The 19,811-nt window shown below is 42.2% G+C and overlaps 1 protein-coding gene and 1 long non-coding RNA gene across 5 annotated transcripts in view; one reads left to right on the top strand and one right to left on the bottom strand.

Annotated features, from left to right (window-relative positions):
- Positions 1-19,811, bottom strand: part of ATG7 (autophagy related 7) — a 109,296-nt gene that overhangs the window by 84,758 nt on the left and 4,727 nt on the right. For all 4 annotated transcript variants that reach the window (XM_050979213.1, XM_050979212.1, XM_018914937.3 and 1 more), the window contains exons 4-16: positions 19,231-19,348; positions 18,370-18,447; positions 17,785-17,901; positions 17,077-17,226; positions 16,493-16,581; positions 15,418-15,539; positions 14,359-14,449; positions 12,329-12,473; positions 11,541-11,699; positions 7,291-7,485; positions 3,442-3,645; positions 3,080-3,195; positions 804-879 (exon numbers count right to left, since the gene is read on the bottom strand). In XM_050979213.1, the coding sequence (XP_050835170.1) occupies positions 804-879; positions 3,080-3,195; positions 3,442-3,645; positions 7,291-7,485; positions 11,541-11,699; positions 12,329-12,473; positions 14,359-14,449; positions 15,418-15,539; positions 16,493-16,581; positions 17,077-17,226; positions 17,785-17,901; positions 18,370-18,447; positions 19,231-19,348 (1,660 nt within the window). The remainder of the gene's footprint in view (positions 1-803; positions 880-3,079; positions 3,196-3,441; positions 3,646-7,290; positions 7,486-11,540; positions 11,700-12,328; positions 12,474-14,358; positions 14,450-15,417; positions 15,540-16,492; positions 16,582-17,076; positions 17,227-17,784; positions 17,902-18,369; positions 18,448-19,230; positions 19,349-19,811) is intronic.
- Positions 6,525-8,261, top strand: LOC127060068 (uncharacterized). The gene is made up of 3 exons (XR_007778610.1): positions 6,525-6,554; positions 6,650-6,854; positions 8,231-8,261. It is a non-coding gene; the product is annotated as an uncharacterized LOC127060068 (long non-coding RNA).

Raw genomic sequence — 19,811 nt, 5'->3', positions numbered from 1 at the left:
CCATTTTTTCCCCATCTCTACAACCTGGAGTCTGGACATTGAACTGCTGTGCATTCCTCCAAGGTGATTTTATTATGATATTATTGACAGGCAATTTTAAAATTCCAGACCACTATTTCTGCTACCAGAGACAGCTCTGAAAGCACTTGGCAGCAGGGTTTGACCACTTCAGGTGAGAACTCTTGGCAGCATTGATCATCCTTTTTGTTCTGTTTATTGCAATGAAGAGATGTCACCAGGAACAGAACTTCAGGAACTCTGCCACATTCATAATAACACCCCAAATTTTGAAATTTTGAAACTGAATTTCTGAAAAACTCTTAAGACATTTGAAGTGGAGTTTGGGCTGAAGAAAAAGGTGCTGTATGGTACCAAAACAACACAGAGATTTTGTGGTAATAATAATAATTAGAATCAGACAATTCCCATAATAATTGGGAGTTGGCTGATTTGAATTGTTTTCAAACTCTGAAGAGATTCAAAATGTGAATTTCAAGATGCTCCTATTGGCAGTTCTGCTGGACAATAGAAAGGTCAGAAATTGCTTTATTCACATGATTTCTGCTCCTAATTCCTGCTCCCAGCAAATTCCTGCTCAGGAGGTAGCAGCAATTTTGTGTGCATGAGTAGGACAGACACAGTGCCAGGAACACCTTGGGCTGTGGGATGGATTAATATTACTGATATTTATTTTTTAATGAACATGGAGAGTCAGTCCTGTGGGAAACAGAATCAGATTTTTTTAAGGAAACAACATCTGTGATGCTCAGTTCCCAGCTCTTAAAATACCAGCAGTGATTTACCTGGTGAGGAACAAGCCCAAGAGAAGTGGGTGGTTCATTCATTCTGTCATCACTGCTGCTGGCCACAGCATAACCCCTGCCAAAAACACAACAGGGAAAATCAGAGCAAGGCAGCACACTCAGAATTTCCAGGCAGCTTCCAGATATTTTGCTACAGCTTCCAATGAGTCAAGGAATCTGTGTGGAAAGTCTGTTTCACAGGAGCCAAGAGTCAGCATGATAAATGTATATAAATCAGGCTGAGACTCATCTTCAGCTTCTAAGTCACTTCTTCTCTGCCAGGATTGAAAGAGAGAAAATGAGCCCCATGTTCAGGGTGCAGAAATTCAGAGTAATTTCTGTGTCACACTCACTTTAAGTGAGCTTTAAGGGAGATTAAAAATAGTTTGGCAACACAGGGTTGTAATCTCAGAGCCCTCCTTGTGCTGCCACACCTTAACAGCAGCTCCTCATCCCAGGTAAAGGAAAGGGGGATAGGAAAAGGGGGGAAGGGGAGAGGAAGGGGGAAAAAGGGAAAAGGAGAAGGGGGGGAAAGGGGAAATGAAAGGTGGGGAAAATGAAAGGGGAAGGGGGGGGAAAAAGGGGAGAAGTGTGGTAAAAGGGGAAAGGAAGGGGTGGGAAGGGGAAAGGAAAGGGGGGAAAAGGGAAAGGAAAGGGGGGAAAAAGGGAACGGAAAGGGGGGAAAAAAAGGGAAAGTGTCGGGGGGGGGAAAAAGGGAAAGGACAGGGTGGGGGAAAAAGTAAAGGAAGGGGGGGAACGGGAAAAGGAAAAGGGGAAAAAAGGGAAATGGAAAGGTGGGAAAATGAAAGGGAGGGGGGGGATTGGACAAGGAAAGGGTGTAACAGGAAACGGGGGTGCGAAGGGAAAGGGGGGGTGCGCAAAGGGAAAAGGGGGGGAAAAGGGAAAAGGGGGAAACAGGGAAAAGGGGGGGGAAAAAGGGAAAGTGGCGGGAAAAGGGAAAAGGGGGGAACCCCCGGGGGGCCCCCCTGTCCCGTGGTCCCCGGGCCGGGGTGGGCCCTTGTCCCCTTTGCTCCCCCGTGTGCGCCACGTGGTTGCCCCCGTTGCCTTTTTCCCCCTTTCCCTGTTGCCCCGTTCCTGTGTTTTCCCTTTCCTTTTTGCCCCCTTGCCTCTTTTTTCTCCCCCGTTCCCGGGGGGCCCCCCTGTCCCTGTTTTGTCCCCCTTTCCCCTTTTTATGTGCCCTTTGTTCCCGGGGTTGCTCCCCCCTTCCCGGGGGGTCCCCCCCGGGCGCGGGGTGGGGAAAACTGTTTTCCCCCGGTCCCGGGGTGCCCACAGTCACGGTGGAACCAACTGCAAAGTTGGCCAAAACAGGCGAAGTGGGTACAAAAAGGAAGGTTGGGAAAAAACAGTAAAGGGAGACATACCCCAGACACGGTACTCACACATTTTCTTCTTTTGAAAGATTCCTAATACATTTCTGAGGTTAAATTCAGGGAGAGAAGAAAAACTCAAGACTTGATGAAGCATTTCCCTCCAACACTGCACACTGCACTAATTCACAGACATCATCCCTGACAGAATTGTCCTTCTGGAGGTGCAATTCCTCCTCCTCCCTGCAGATTCTGTTAAACTGCTCTGATTTCTCAGAGAGCAGCAATGGCTCACTGTCCTAGGGTGACATTAGGATGCTGGTATCCCCATTGGTGTGTGCTGTGTATGCTGGATATTCTGTTCTGTGCCTTCAAGACTGGCTCTGAAGAGGGAAAGTTTTGTTTTGGTCTCTTATCAGCTGCTCCCCCACAGCTGGTGGGACACAGAGACAGGGCAGTACATAGTGATGGTTTGGCTTTTTGCTTTGCTCTCACTCTTGCTTCTGCTTTGCTCTTGCTTTTTTCCTTTTCTCATTAGTTAATTTAGCTAAACAGTCGAAATTCCTTCCTGGACTGTTTCCCCTTTTCTGATTGGACCTACAGAACCTGCTCCGGACTGGGATCTGGGAAACACCGAGAGAGAGTTTGCATCTTGTGGCTGCAGCAGCTGCCCCAGCGCCGGAGGGACTGATAACAGAGCGACCACCCCCAAGAGAGACTTTCTGAATTTGTCATCTTTTTCAGACTGGTGAAAGAGTGGTGTCATCCGGTAGTGTTCATTTTGTGTGTTGGGGGGTGCTGTGCCTGTTAAATAAACAGGTTCTTTCCACTTCTCTCTGAGGAATTCTTCCCAAAGCAGTTGGGGGGAGGGGGCATGTGGGTTTGCTTTCTGGAGGGGCCCCTTTTGGGGGATTCTCTCCCAAATTTGCCCTAAACCAGGATACTCACCCTTCAGGATGCTGCAGCACAGAAACCATGAGCTCCACTGCCAGGGCTCCAGCCACCATGGCCAGTCCAGGCCTGCTGACCGTGCACTGCTGGTCCAGAGTCCGATCCCTGGTGGACTACAAACACACACAGCTCTCAAGGGAGGGCAAAAGAGCTCCAAAGGAACCAGCTGCCCTGTACAAAACTCCTCTAGTGCTGTGCAATTCCCAGCTGTGACCTTCCAAATAAAAATCTGCCATTTCTTTACCCCACATGCATCAACACAGCACAGATCCCTGTAGGAAGCATAATTAAAACCAAATAAAAATTGGAGTTGCAGCAAAAGAGAGATAAAATCACCATTTGCACAAGGTTCTACTCACATCCCCTGGTGCCACAACGTCATTGCAGAAGTAGCAGCCCAGTTTGTAGCCAGGGATGTTTGAGAAGAGTGAGGATCCCAGCAGATCAGAAGAAGCAGAGGCGTTGCTGAAACGTGAATCACCAGACTCTTGCTGCTTTGGTTTCTTTAGGCCATGCCTCATAACAACAAAAGTGTCAAATCCCAAGGCAGCATTGATGACCAACTGTGAACAATAAAGAGTGAACAACAGATTTTGAGTGAGCCAAAAAGGGAGGGGAAGAAAAAAGCAGCCTCAAGGTTTTTATTCACTATAAATGCCAAAAAAACCCACAGGCTGTAGATGGATGAGCAACCCATTAACTGCATATTTACCAGCCTAGCCATCAACAACAGAGCTTCTGAAAGGTGCACAATTCCAGCTGCCAAGCCCTCAGAAAAAAACACAACCAAAGTAAAAGTCTGTTTGAGAAAGTCACAGGGCCTTGTCCTTTCCTGTGCCTTTCAGGGCAATCTGATCCCAATGAATGACTCCCTCTAGCTGTTACACAAACTTGTGACAAAAAAACCCAGCAACAGCAGCTTCGAGCAATGAAATACCATCTGTTATCCACAGCAATTTCTGCTCAGTAAGGAAAGCAATTAATGATTACTTATGGGCTTCATCTGCATCTGCTTAGTCACATGGGGAGCAGGAGCAGCTGTGCTGCACAATTCCTGCGTCCTCATTTCCCCTCTCTCTCCTCTTTGTGGCAAGTGCACAGAGGATGAACAGGAGCACAAATACCAACACAGGGGTGAGTGCAGCCACTCAAACACAAAGGAAGATGCACTGCTTCATCTGCAGCTCCTGTTGGTAGAAATTCTGGTGCAGCCCTTCCTCGTTCTACATTCTTCCAGCCAGGAATTATTTAAAAGAAGAACTCCAAGGGAAGCTCTCACAAGGATTATTCATCTTAATTAGCAAGCTTTGAGTCTCATCATTGTTCTCAGTATTTCCAATTATTTCTGCACATTCTTTCAGCCTATTTTCCCTCAGTCCTGAAGTGGAGTCCTGCTGTTGAATCTGTGCAGGGCTACAGCAATTAAAAGATTGCATCTCCTCACTGCATCTAGCTGTAAAACCTGAATTAGGTGTTCCACTTCCAAAATATGAGTAGGAGCTGCTATTAGCAGAAATTACTGATATTTTTAAACAATTCCTAATGCCATCAACTGTTTCTTCTCAGTTTACAGGCAGGTAACTCTTTCACTGTAATTGACTGAGCCTTAATTAGAAAATAATTATCTGGTTTTGATAGAGACAATGGAGAAGTACGAGAGACAAATGGGAAAGTATCTTTTGCATGGATTAACAAAAAGAAGCAAATTTTAACAAGTTCCAGTGCCCACAGGAGCAGAGATTTAATATCTGACATGAGGATTTAGCATTTGGGGGGTTGGTCTGCCTGAGGTGCTGGTTTTGGGCAGGGACTGCAGGAGTGGCAAAGACCCCCAAGGCACTTGAATGATGGAGTGGGGAGGAGAATTCTTCCTGCTCCCCATGGACCTGTGATGGGCACTTCACACAAACCACCTCCCACCATCTGCTTTACTTCCTCTGTGCCTTTTTGAGGCCTTCAGAACTGACCTTGAGATCTGCAGGTGCCACATAAAATCCCACTTGGAGCACAGCCCTCACTGGCTGATTACCAACATAAACTGCTGAGCATTTGTCTGGGCACCTGGAGATTTCCCTGCTGTGCTTTTTCAGTCACTGAGAATTCCAGCTCCCCAGATCTAAGGGATGGTATCAAATCAACCACCTGAGATGCAGACACGGAGCAACAGAGAAATGCCACAAAAAGTTTCAAAATTTATCCTCAAAATTATACAAGTGCTGCAGGAAAAACGTAGAGAGGCACTGCTGGCTAAGAAAACATGGGAGGGAAGTTTTGGAGATGATAAAATCATTCTATCCTGATTATAAAATCATTCTATCCTGAACCAGACAGGATTCATATAAAACATGCACAGGAAACTCCACACATTGCTGGGAATTCCCAACTATCCCACCACATGGAACAGCAGGCTGGCCCTGGCACTGCCCAGCTTCAAATTTTGACATTTTGAAACTGAACTTTTGAAAAACTGTTTGAAAGTAGAGTTTGGGTTGAGTTGAAGAAAAAAGTTCTGTATGGTACCAAAACAACACTAAGATTTTGTGGTAATAATAATAAAAAATAATAATTAGAATCAGCCAACTCCCATAACAATTGGGAGATGACTGATTTGAATTGTCTTCAAACTCTGAAGAGATTCAAAATGTGAATTTCAAGATGCTCCTATTGGCAGCTCTGGTGGAGAACAGAAAGGTCAGAAATTGCTTTATTCACATGATTTCTGCTCCAAATTCCTGCTCCCAGGAAATTCCTGCCCAGTAGGTAGCAGCAATTTTGTGTGCATGAGTAGCACAAACACAGTGCCAGGAACACCCTGGGCTGTGTGATGGGTTAATATTATTGATATTGATTTTTTAATGAACATGGAGAGTCAGTCCTCTGGGGAATGGAATCAGATTTTTGGAATCAGATTTTTGGTGAGGAGACAAGAAGCTTTGCAAACTTGCTCTTTTTGTCATTTCTGTGCTGTTTTCAAACAACTAAAATAGAAAGCAAGACCACAGGGGCAAGAAAGGCCGGGAGGATTAAGGAGGAGCTGATGAATTATCAAGTTACTCACACTTACACCTGAGGTTGTGAGTGACCCTTTAGTGAGTGAAACCCTCACTAAAAGGACACTGAGCTCTCCATGGCAAAGGGGAGCTCGTTTCAGCTAGAAAGGGAGAAGTCCACTGCTCAGGGGCAGAAATTTAAAATAAAGGAATTAAAATAAGATAATAAAAATATAAAGGATTGAAAATAAAGGGAGAATGAAGGGGAAGGAAATGAGTGGCTTGGTGGCACACCTTCATCTTGCTGGCTGCAATGAGAGGGGAAAGGTTTGGGAAGGTTTGGGAAGGGAAGGTTTGGGAAGGTTTGGGAAGGTTAGGGAAGGGAAGGTTTGGGAAGGTTTGGGAAGGGAAGGTTTGGGAAGGGAAGGTTTGGGAAGGGAAGGGAAGGGAAGGGAAGGGAAGGGAAGGTTTGGGAAGGGAAGGTTTGGGAAAGTTTGGGAAGGGAAGGTTTGGGAAAGTTTGGGAAGGGAAGGTTTGGGAAGGTTTGGGAAGGGAAGGGAAGGTTTGGGAAAGGAAGGTTTGGGAAGGGAAGGTTTGGGAAGGTTTGGGAAGGTTTGGGAAGGTTTGGGAAGGGAAGGTTTGGGAAGGGAAGGTTTGGGAAGGGAAGGTTTGGGAAGGGAAGGTTTGGGAAGGGAAGGTTTGGGAAGGGAAGGTTTGGGAAGGGAAGGTTTGGGAAGGGAAGGTTTGGGAAGGGAAGGTTTGGGAAGGGAAGGTTTGGGAAGGTTTGGGAAGGTTTGGGAAGGTTTGGGAAGGGAAGGGAAGGGAAGGTTTGGGAAGGGAAGGGAAGGGAAGGGAAGGGAAGGGAAGGGAAGGGAAGGGAAGGGAAGGGAAGGGAAGGGAAGGGAAGGGAAGGGAAGGGAAGGGAAGGACGGTTTGGGAAGGTTTGGGAAGGTTTGGGAAGGTTGGGAAGGGAAGGGAAGGGAAGGGAAGGGAAGGGAAGGAAGGGAAGGAAAGGAAAGGAAAGGAAAGGAAAGGAAAGGAAAGGAAAGGAAAGGAAAGGAAAGGAAGGAAAGGAAAGGAAAGGGAAGGAGAAGGAAAGGAAAGGAAAGGAAAGGAAAGGAAAGGAAAGGAAAGGAAAGGAAAGGAAAGGAAAGGAAAGGAAAGGAAAAAGGAGAAAGGAAAAAGGAAAAAGGAAAAAGGAAAAGGCTTGCGGCACACCTTCCTCTTGCTGGCTGCGATGAGAGCAGGCAGCCAGCGGCTCTCCCTGGTGTCCATCAGCAGGAACACCACGTCGTGGCCCTCGATGAGCTCCTCCAGCTGTGCCACGTCCTTCTGAGCCTGGGCCGTGGTCACCTCTGAGAAGTTCACGGGGTGGCCTGGCATGGGGATGCTCATGTTGTAACCCTCGGAAATCTAGAGAGAGGCAGAGAGAAAATCAGAAGGTAACCTTGTGATGAAGAGGGTAAAACTGCACAGGTCAGAGGACAAGTTCAATCCCCGTTGTCAGCATGGCAGCTCTGCTCCTTGCACCTCCCTGTGGGGCTGGGCTGGGGTTTCTCAGTCTGTATTCAGGCAGAACACACTCCAAGTCTTAGCAGGCCTAGGAAATCACTGCAAGAACAGAGTGGAACTGCTCCTGATCCCCAAAGCCAAGCACCCCAAAGCCAAGCAGCCCCATTTACACACGATTATGATCTGTGATTAACATTTGTGTCCTGATTCTCTTCCCAGCCCCTTCCCACACAATTTGAACAGGCTGCAGTTTGTATTCCTGCTGCTAAATCCTGCCTCAGCCACAGCCTGGTGCAGCATCACACACACACTGCTCCTTATTTCCAGTTCCAGGAGGAGAACAGCCTTGGATGATTTCCCTGTAACTCCCCAGCCATGTGAGAACCTGAGACAGCAAGAAGCACTTCTGAGACTTGTCCCTGCAGAGCTGGAGGCTTGCACTGAGAAGGGGCTCTGTGGCAGAAACATCTCCCTCTTCCAGCCCCTAACTTGGGCAGGACACACTGAGAGCAAAGATTGAGCCACAGAATCCTCTGCACAATGCATGGACAGTGCAAACAGTTCATTCACTCCTTTGGAAATGTGTCAGCAGGAGCTGCCAGCCACCTGCTGGAAGGGAAGGGAAGGTTTGGGAAGGTTTGGGAAGGGAAGGTTTGGGAAGGGAAGGTTTGGGAAGGTTAGGGAAGGTTAGGGAAGGTTAGGGAAGGTTAGGGAAGGGAAGGGAAGGGAAGGGAAGGGAAGGGAAGGGAAGGGAAGGGAAGGGAAGGGAAGGGAAGGGAAGGGAAGGGAAGGGAAGGGAAGGGAGGGAAGGGAAGGGAAGGGAAGGGAAGGGAAGGGAGGGAAGGGAAGGGAAGGGAAGGGAAGGGAAGGGAAGGGAAGGGAAGGGAAGGGAAGGGAAGGGAAGGGAAGGGAAGGGAAGGGAAGGGAAGGGAAGGGAAGGGAAGGGAAGGGAAGGGAAGGGAAGGGAAGGGAAGGGAAGAGCACTCATTTATCTTACAGAAGAACAAGCCTTGCAAGGCCTCCCTGCTTGGCACTGCAGGAAAAGTTAAAAACCAAATTGCAAACAGTGGATGAATCAAGCATGAAATTCCACGGGAAGAGAGGAGAGGAAAGTTGGTGGAAAGAATGGAAAGACCAATTAATGAGCAGCACAACACAGGAATCCAGGTGAGTCAAATGACCAGAAGGGTGAACATACAGAAATCACACACAGAAATCACACACATAGAGAAATCACATAGAGAAATCACATACAGAAATTACATAGAAAAATTACATAGAGAAATGATCACACACAGAGATCACCACACACAGAGATCACACACAGAAATAATCACATACAGAAATAACACAGAGATCACCACACACATATAAAATAATCACACACAGAAATCATCACACACAGAAATCACACAGAATTCACACACAGAATTCACACACACAGAATTCACACACACACACCATTCACACACACACACCATTCACACACACACACAATTCACACACACACACACAATTCACACACACAATTCCATCAATCTCGCTGAGGACAGAAAGAACCAGGCCCACCCAGCAGCTCGGAGAAATGACTGTAGTGACAGTCCCACTAACCATACCAAAGGATCCCCCTTTTTCCCCCCTCAGACATCAGGAAATTCCTGGGGCAGGCTGTAATTTCAGTGTGATTATCTCCTCCTAAAGGCTGTGGCAGGAGTACAGAACCTGATCCTTGCTGTGCCTGAGCAAACTGTTCATGGACAACCCATCAAGCCTGGGCTGCACAAGTGCTGATGGATTAGATCAGCTCAGCTCACACTGCTGCTGACCCAGGAGGGAAATTATCTTTGTAATAAATGAAAATAAATAAGCTGGAATTAACTGCACCACAAAATGGTCAATGTGGTTTGTAAATACTAAAATCCTACCAGAATCCCAAAAAAAAGCTCAATCCAGGCATGGCAGCTGCAGGAATACAGAGAAGCCTGGCAGCTGCAACAATCTGATTTGATAATTGTCCCTCAAAACAAAGACAGCAGCCAAAGGGGCTGAGGTGCATGTGGCAGCTCAGAAATGGCAAAAAGAGCTCAAAGGGCACACTGGCACTATTTTAAGGAGGAGTAAACATCCATGCATATCCCCAAAGAAAGATCTTGCTCATTCCATAGAGCTCCAAAATCTCAGGAATCTAAGAAAAGTTTTAAAATGCCTCCAAATTATCCAAAATATTCAGTTTCAATCTCATAAACTACTAGAATGACATTTAAAAAGGGGGACTGTGTGTTGCTCCCTTTGCTGGCAGTTAAAAACTAAGCTGTATCTTCTACTGTAGAAAATCAATTTAGAGAAGATTGCAAATTTGGGGTCTAAAACATAAGAGGAAATCTCAAAAATACATTTATTACTTCCCTCAGGAGCTGCTCCCAGAGTAGACAATTAACATATCTGCTCTGGCATTAATTACTCAAAGCTCCTTAGGACACCCTAGACAGGGAAAAAATGCACTTCACTATCACCAAGCTCCAAAATGACTTAATGATCCTTAATTCTATTTCATTCCTACAAATATTTACTGTCACCCTGTTCCTCTCAAGTTCTTCTAATCCTGCTGATGTTTACAGTTTTGTGATGGAGTTTCTCAGGCACTTGTCCTGGAAATAATGATTGCTCTGCATTCCTTTCTGGAGGAGGAGAGAACTGACTGCTGGTTTGGCCAGTGTGGTTGGAGAGGTGGCAAATTAACCCTCCAACCCACGGTCACTTTTGGAATTCTGGAAATACTGAGGTCCAGAAATAAACTAACTTTTTTTGCCTTGGACATCTCAGCGTGAGAGTGTCATTCCTGTCGTGTCATATTGTGACAATTCACCTCAACAGAGTTACCAGGAGCAGAAATTTGAAGTAAAATATTTCAGTAACCAACTACAATAGTTCAGTAGCCAATTGAAATATTTCAGTAACCATCTAAAATATTCAGTAACCATTTAAATATTTCAGTAACCATCTAAAATATTTCAGTAACCATCTAAAATAGTTCAGTAACCATTTAAAATATCTCAGTAACCAACAGAAATATTTCAGTAACCATCTACAATATTTAACTAACCATCTAAAATATTTCAGTAACCAATTGAAATGTTTCAGTAACCAATTGAAATATTTCAGTAACCATTTAAATATTTCAGTAACCATCTAAAATATTTCAGAATCCATTTAAAATATTTCAGTAGCCAATTGAAATATTTCAGTAACCATCTAAAATATTTCAGTAACCATTAAAAATGTTTCAGTACCATCTAAAATATCTCAGTAACCAATTGAAATATTTCAGTAACCATCTAAAATATTTCAGTAACCATCTAAAATAGTTCAGTAACCAACTACAATATTTAACTAACCATTTAAAATATTTCAGTTACCAATAAAAATGTTTCAGTAACCAATTGAAATGTTTCAGTACCATCTAAAATATTTCAGTAACCATCTAAAATATCTCAGTAGCCACCTAAAATATTTCAATAACCATCTAAAATATTTCAGTTACCAATAAAAATGTTTCAGTAACCAATTGAAATATTTCAGGAACCATCTAAAATATTTCAGTAACCATTTAAAATGTTTCAGTAACCAATTGAAATGTTTCAGTACCATCTAAAATATTTCAGTAACCATCTAAAACATTTCAGTAACCATCTAAAACATTTCAGTAACCAACTGAAATATTTCAGTAACCAATTGAAATATTTCAGTAGTCAATTGAAATATTTCAGTAACCAATTGAAATATTTCAGTAGTCAATTGAAATATTTCAATAACCAATTAAAATATCTCAGTAACCATCTAAAACATCTCAGAACACCTGCGTAGTGTTTTTAACTATTAGAACTTGGAATAGCAATTTAAAGTCGCTTTTTTTTTCTTTTTTTCCACTGACAGCAACATGGAAATAAAGATTTTACCACTCCTGGGAAGATCTTCTGCAGCCTTTCTGCTGCTGCCAGAGCCTTGGGCTTGCCCCCACTCAGGCAATCCTCGAACTCGTAGAGCGGCTGCCGCACGGGGTTGGAGTAGGAGATCTTTGCATTGTCCACAAAAGTGATTTTCCTCACCCCCCAGCCCTAAAGGAGAACAAAAGTGAATAAAGATAATGACAACAGCCTTGGGAAATGTTTCTTGAGTAATGCCACACACTCAACGTTGAGTTTTGCTCGCTTTTCTTAAGCTACAAAAGCTTTTTGCTGTTTTTTTAAGTGACTGAAATAAGGGAACAGGAAATTTGCTTGCTATATATATATATATATATATACATTTTATCTAAATACATATATAAATAATTTGGTTGTTAAATGCTAAATATTGCATTTAAGAGAAATCCCTCCAACTCTGCTGAATTCAGTGGAAAGGGATGAACATCCCTGAAAGGAATTACCAGCAGAAGTGCTCCACTGTGAATTTGGTCTTTGTAGCTTGTTAATTTGTTCCAAAATTTTTTGTCTTTTTAAATAAATTCAAAATATTCTGCCAAGGTTCCCTTACTATCTCCTGTCAGCAGAACCTGAGTTATTTATTTCCATTAGGCACAGATCTCCCCTGCTCCCTGCAATTTCTGATAAAACAAATTCTGTGTATTTTGCTGCAGAGAATTCAATTTGTCTCTGATGTGTCCCAGCAGCTGGACACAAAAAAAAAAAAAAGAGATAAAGAATTTATGAGAAGCAGGAGATTATTTGTGAGATGAAGGATTTACCATCAGGGTCCTTGCAACGCTGCAGCCCAGGGTGCCAGCTCCCAGCAGCAGACACTTGGCAGCCACAATCTTCTCCAGATCCAGAGTAGGCACCAGCCTCCAGCACATCAACTTCAAATTCAGATCCACGGAGGATTCTGCCAACCTGGGCCAGGGAATAACAAACAACAACTTCTGAACCCTCCTGTGCTCCTTCAACAAAGGAATCACTGATATTTCAGCGGAATTAAGTAATTTTGAAATTTGTTTTTAAAGGAAAGAATTCAGCAGTGTAACACACAGGTAATATGAAAACAAGGCGAGGGCTTCTGAAAAAGCAACAATCTAAAATGAAAATTTTAGTAATAAAATTAATGCAAGTATGAAAATAAAAATGGTGTCTCAGCCAAGATTCTTGTTAAGTTTTAGGACAGATAATTTGTCCATAAATTTTTGTTTCTTTTTTACCTGGTTTCCTCGATCCACTAACACCTGGCCTTAACTTGAAATATTCCACTTGTGCCCAAAGCATGTGGGCCCTTCTTTGGGGAAGTTTGAGAAAGAAATGAAGTATTCTGAGTGTGTGAATTCTGTGTGTGTGATTTCTGTGTGTGTGATTTCTGTGTGTGTGATTTCTGTGTGTGTGATTTCTGTGTGTGGTGATTTCTGTGTGTGTGATTTCTGTGTGTGATGATTTCTGTGTGTGTGATTTCTGTGTGTGATGATTTCTGTGTGTGATGATTTCTGTGTGTGATGATTTCTGTGTGTGAATTCTGTGTGTGTGATTCTGTGTGTGATGATTTCTGTGTGTGTGATTTCTGTGTGTGGTGATTTCTGTGTGTGGTGATTTCTGTGTGTGATGATTTCTGTGTGTGATGATTTCTGTGTGTGATGATTTCTGTGTGTATGATTTCTGTGTGTGATGATTTCTGTGTGTGATGATTTCTGTGTGTGTGATTTCTGTGTGTGATGATTTCTGTGTGTGATGATTTCTGTGTTTGATGATTTCTGTGTGATGATTTCTGTGTGTGTGATTTCTGTGTGTGTGAATTCTGTGTGTGTGAATTTCTGTGTGTGTGATTTCTGTGTGTGATGATTTCTGTGTGTGTGATTTCTGTGTGTGTGAATTCTGTGTGTGTGAATTCTGTGTGTGTGATTTCTGTGTGTGGTGATTTCTGTGTGTGTGAATTCTGTGTGTGATGATTTCTGTGTGTGTGAAAATGAAATCTGTGTTCAAGCAAGGGGCAGATTTTTATATCCATCAGGACACAGAGTGTTAAAGCTCTCACCAAGCCACACCACCACAGCTCTCAAATTCCTGCAACTTTCATCCCCTCACACATCATAAAGAAAATCTTTTCAGCATCCAGAAAATTCTTTGTCCAACAAGGATTTAAATATTGCCAAGGCTGGCATTTCACCAACACCTCTTTGGGAAGCTCTTAGATCACCCACACAACTGAAGAAGGTCAAGAACCTAAAGAATTCAGGACCCTGGGATGAACTTTATTGAATGTCTGTGAAGACTCTGAGAATTTGCTTGACAAAGATGGCTTTGCTTGAACCATCAGACCAAGAGGTTTTTCCAAGGCAAGGACACAGATGCAGACACCCTGGGACCCTGTTCCCTTCAATCCACTGCCCAAACATCTCGTGCACAATGAGAGAAATGACTGAAGTCACATTTCCTGAGCTCTGAGCTCCTCCTGCTCCCACTCTGAGAGTCCCCAAAGGATGAACTCTCCCCCAGGCTCATTTTCATGAGCACCCTCAGATTTTGGGATTCAATGAAATTCCTGCAACACTCTGCCCTACACTTCACTCAGATTTAAATAAATGCATTCAGAATTCTCAGCTAGAGTCCAAAACTGCCAGGATTTCTGCTGCAGGCAGTGCACTGCTCTCTGAAGGTCCTCACCTCCAAAGGAAAGTCCAAACAAAATCCAGTGGATGTTTTACTGCATATTCTTATACCTATTTCACATTTCACCTTGCTAAGGCCTGAACCCAAGTGAAGAAAACTGTGGGAATTTAAAAGATAAAAACCAAACCTTTTTGGATCCATGCATTCACTGAGATTCACCATCCTTGGCCCCATGCTTCCCTTCTGGTTCTTCTCCCATCCAACAGCTTTTGGACAATCTGTTTGAAATATTTAAAACACACAAAAAAAAAAAAGAAAACAAAACCCAAATCAAACAAAAAAACAAACAAACAAAAAAACAAGAATAAAGGAAAGAAAGAATAAAAACCTTAATATCCTAGGACAGAAAAAAAAGAAAGTTTTTTGGACTTAACCCCATTGGAAAAAACCTTATTTTAAACCAGCCAGTAAATAACCTGTACTTTGATTTGCTCTCAGGTGCCCCCTGTGCTGCTTTTGCCCAGCACAGAGCTGGCATCATTCCCCATCAGATCTCTAATGTCAAGCTCAGCAAATTCACAATTCAGTCAATTTTGCCAATTTCAGTAGTCCCTAGACCCCATCTGCAAATTCAGTGGGGAATTATGTATCTTAATTATACAGAATTAAATCATTTGCAACAATGGCATCTGAAGCATTTCAGAACTTGTTGCCTGAGGCAGAGAAACTTGGTGGTGCTGTCCTGTACCTAGAAATTAAACCTGAGATTATGTTTTAATATTTTAAGGCTGCTGCTTTAAAACACACCTGGGTGTGTCACCATGGGATTAAAGGAACAGTCCCACTCTGGGGCAGGCTTTTATCAGTTCAGAAATTCTCCAGAAATTTTGCATCCCATAAATTCACTGTCACTTTTTTCCTGCCTGCAAATTCAACAGGATAAAATGACACAAACTGCTGTTTCATTGTATTTTCTCTGCCAGCAGCAGGAATTCCCTCAGTTTTTAATTAGAAACACAATTACAGGAGGAAAAAAAAATTAAGAGAGAGTATTCCCTCTTCTTTCTTTGTTGAAAAAGGAACCACCTCCTTTAGAGACATTTAACAGAAATTCAAACAATTTAAAATCCACTTGAAACAACTTAGCACAAGTAACAATTTCAGAGCAGTAATTTGTTTTGCCACGTCAGCAGTGATTAAGAAGGAGAAAAAAAAAAAGGGAAAAGAAATGTTTTTATAGGCTTACCTGGGCCCAGGGGTGCCTGTGGCAGTTTGATTTCAAAGATGATGCTGTGGGTGATGTCCCTCACCCCTTGCATGGTCCTGTCTCTGAAGCAGAGCACTTCAAGCCTCTGCACAGCCCTGCCCCTGCCAGCCCAAGGAAAGAGAAACAGAGACAGACATGAAACCCCTTCAATGGGAAAGAGATTTGGTTCAGCACCATTTCACACAGCTTTGGTCCTCTGCAGGTGCTGAAGGAGCCTTTTTGTCTTGGTACTGGACATGGTTGTCTTTATCATGAACAGAGAGAGAAATCATTCCTGCAGGGTCAGAAAGGACTGGCTGGGGGTGACACAGCTGCAGTGCCACTGTCAGCCTGTCCCTGCATTTGTCCTGCAGGTTTAGAGGAATAAAAAGCAGGAAAGCACCAGAGCACACATCAGGGGACAGGCTGGGACTTTGCTGCAGCACCCAGATCCTCTGAGTTCTCAATATATATTTAATTTTTCCTCCTTATGGTTCAAACACCCAAACAAAAAAATGAGAGTTTTAGTGCCTAAACCCTTCTCAGCCCCAAGGCTGTGTAAATGCAACACTCAAAACTATGGAAGTGCAACTTAATTAGAGTTTTGTTACAGCAACCCAAACTCATTTGATAATTTAAATCCTTTTTTTCAAAATCCAGAGTGTAAAACTGTGTCTTGTCTTCTCCCCAGCACAAAAAATTCAAGTGGTGCAAGGAGAAAACCTACCAATATCTGTTTTTTAAAGTGTAATTCTGCTATTACTTGACACTAATTCATTATTTAAATTCAGAGAGTATTTTAAATAAGATTTGGCACAGCTGGAGGGCACTGGCAGGGTGTGAAGCTGGCATTTCCAGGTGCATGCAGCCACGTGAGGATTGGGATTTCTAAGAATTTGTGACTGCCAGGAGTAAAAAACAGAATAATGCACAAAATCAGAATGACCCCAAGTGGAAAATGTCAAGGGAACAAAACCCAAATCCTCAGGTGGGTGATGTGAGTGAAACACCATGGAGAGAATGATCTCATTTCATATCAACCAATAAATAATCTGGGAAAGAATGAAACAGGTACCATTTGTGGGCTGCCAGGATCAGGAAGTTTCTCAGTGGCCATCCTGGATACTGGGATAAATTACAAGGGTCATAAACTCCAACTGTCACCTGCAAAAAAATCAAATTATTCCATTGAGAATTCCTCCACCCACAGTCAGGCAAAGGGCATTGGGCATTTTTAAATAAAACTTTGCACAGGGCAGGCCTACAGACACATTTTGCATATTTATGAATATTTCATCCATGGTCACAGCAGGTTTTCCTCAAGCTCTTGCCACAGCTTTGAGATTTTTTCAGTTTGGCTCTTCTGGGACACTGGGTGTTCCCTGCAGTAAATGCATTTTCATCCCTTTAAAAACACAGCTAGGAGGGAAGCCCAGCAACTGAAGCCTTGCTCCCAGCCCAAAATTCTGCACTGATTTTGGGATGATCACAAAGGGACAGGGCACAGGCCAGCAGGAGAATAAATCCAAGGGAAAAGAGCACAAAAATCACTTTACAGCCCCCTCAGGACACAACCACCGTGCCCAGCTCAGCACTAAAGCCTCAAACCATTCACAGATTAAACACGGAATGATTAAAATGATGTAAAATTCCCATCACCTTTTCTCCTTGGTCTTGAAAGAAGCCATCCCACTTTTTCAGCGGGGATATCACGACAGAATTATCGTGATACTTGATGAGAAAGTAAGGCAGGGCTGTCACCCCCTCCTCCTGGCAGAGGTCATCATAGGCTTTCTGCAGGGCTTGGATCTGAAAGTGCAAACACAACTGAACCCACAGCTCTAACAACTCTGCACTGCAACAGGAAAGAAACTAAAATTTGGTTCATTTTTTTCCCCAAAAAACCCCCAAAAACTTCCTTTTCTTGTCTAAACATGCATGTTATTAATAATTTTATAATTTTAATAAGCTGCCTCACTGCCCCTTTATAAAGGTTGCTTTTAAATGAGTTTCAAAACCAAAGCTATATAAAGAACTACATATTAATTTTCATTTTTATACACAGCTTAACATATATATCCCAAAAAGAAATATAAAACATAGAGCTGAGCATAATTATCCCAAAAAGAAATATAAAACATAGAGCTGAGCATAATCACCTCTGCAAGAATTGTTTGCCATATCTGCACCTAAACTGAGATAATTGGAACAAAAGGTAACCAAAAAAAAAAACCAACATGGAAATTTAAAGAAGTGAAGTTTGAAAAAGAAATTAGAGCCTCCAATTAATTCAGGATGTGGTGACAAAATATTGAGTTTTAAAGTTCTCAGTGCTGCAGAATTCACAACCTTTGGGGTTTTGAATACCTGGTTTGGTGAGAACCTGTCCCCGAGACAGACAGGCTTCTGGGTGATCTCAATTCCATCAGGGAAGCACAGAGCAGGGTAGCAAAACCAGTAATAGAAATGATACTTCTTTAAATCCTAGGGGGAAAAAAAAATAAAATTAGGCAATTAAGAGACAGATCAAAAGAAATGATATAATACTAATTAAAATTAATGGTTTATTACTTTAACCAGGGAAACCACAGGGGTCTTTACCTCACAATGATTTTAGAAAAATCATAAAAATAGTAAAAGACTTCCATTCTTTGTACATGCTTCAATTTCAGATTTAAACAGACAATGTGAGTGCAATCCTTCAGGCTTTGTTAGCTGGAACACTTCAAATATTTAAACATGAAACAGCTGCTCTACTTCTACTGATATCTGTAAGGCCATCAGGTGATCTTATACACTTGTAGAGAATAATACAAAAATATATTAATGCAGCATTATCATGAATACAAAATATTCATAATAATGAATATAATAATGAATAATGAATGCTCCTAAAAAGAAACTACTTCACTACTTCCACCACAATGGGAGACACAAATTTTCTGTACTCACTGCAAAGGTCAGCAGCAGGAACCTGTTCAGGAGCATTGGGTTCTCCAGAGCAGCTCCAGATCTGATTGATTCCCAGATCTGCCATGGAGTGTGGGGTCAAGAAAGAAGAAAAAGGGCAGAGGAACAGCAAGAGAACATGAGAACAACTGCAAAAATCTGTAATTCTTCCAGCTACTTTTAAAGTCTGGAGATAAACATTCACTGAGTTTGTTTTAAACTGAATTTTTTCACAGAACTATCTGTGTTTAAAGGTCAGACAACAGGGAATTACAAGGCCACAGAAATGCAAAAAACTCCTAGTTTGGAGTGAAGATATGCATGAAAACTTTGTTACTCAAGGCAATTAATTAAAGGAATCAAGGATGGGTCAAAGCAAAGCATCTTGAATTTGACTTTCACCTCTCCCCAGGCCATGACACAAAATGAACTAAACTCCACAGTGCAGGCAGACCAGCCCCTCTCACCCATCTTTTCCTTGCTTTAATTCAGGCTTCTTCCTCCTGTGGCTCTTCCCATCTCTCTGTCACACAGATAAATTGCAGGAATCTCAGGTTTAAACCAGGCACTGCTGGTTTGGGCTATGAAGACAAATTTTAAATGTGTGCTCTACAGAATTCACATCCCTGGCAGCTCCAAGAGCATTGCAGAGCTTGAAATGGGGTGGAGCTCTCCATGTAGAATTAGTTGTCATTAATTAAATTAGGCTCTGCTCTTAGAGAACAGGAAGGAGCAAACACCAAACTCTTCCTTCCAGAGAGAGCTGAATCCTTAGGCTGCTCAGGACTGGGGGCAGAGTGTGGAGCACTTCAAGGGGCAGAAGGGATCTGGAAACTCAATCTGTGATTTGATTTTCAGTCTCACCTCATTTGCTTCCTTGTCCAGAAGTGCTTTCTTATCACAGGATTTGAAAGTCTCAAAAGTGTTGGTGTTATACAGGGTTCCAAAGGCAGGACAGCAACGGGCTGGGATTGAAGCATTCCTGGGACAGAGAAGGAAAACTCTGGGAGTTAACACAGCCAGCAGCAGCAGCATCTGTCTTAGGGGATTAATGGCAATTACCAGAGGAGGCACAGCAACAAAATTAATATAAATGAAATAAATAAATAAATAAATTTAATTAACTTATTTTATATATTAATAGAAATGGTATAAATAAATTTATAATTTTATATATGAATAAAATATTATAAATAAATATATAGACTATAATACTATAGATTATATTATTTATATATATACGTAATATACAATATATTATATAGATAATATATTTTATATATAACAATATAATATATATTATATTTTATATAACATATATTGATATCTAATAGTAATATATGATGATATATAATTCTATATATGAATAGAATATTATACATATAAATATATATATTATATGTATATAATATATATATATGTAGAGAAATTTATATATATATATA

Source organism: Serinus canaria, chromosome 12, assembly GCF_022539315.1.
Source record: "Serinus canaria isolate serCan28SL12 chromosome 12, serCan2020, whole genome shotgun sequence".
NCBI classification, from domain to species: domain Eukaryota; kingdom Metazoa; phylum Chordata; class Aves; order Passeriformes; family Fringillidae; genus Serinus; species Serinus canaria.
Note: the sequence above shows the minus strand (reverse complement) of the source record. Positions and strands in the feature narration are given on the sequence as shown.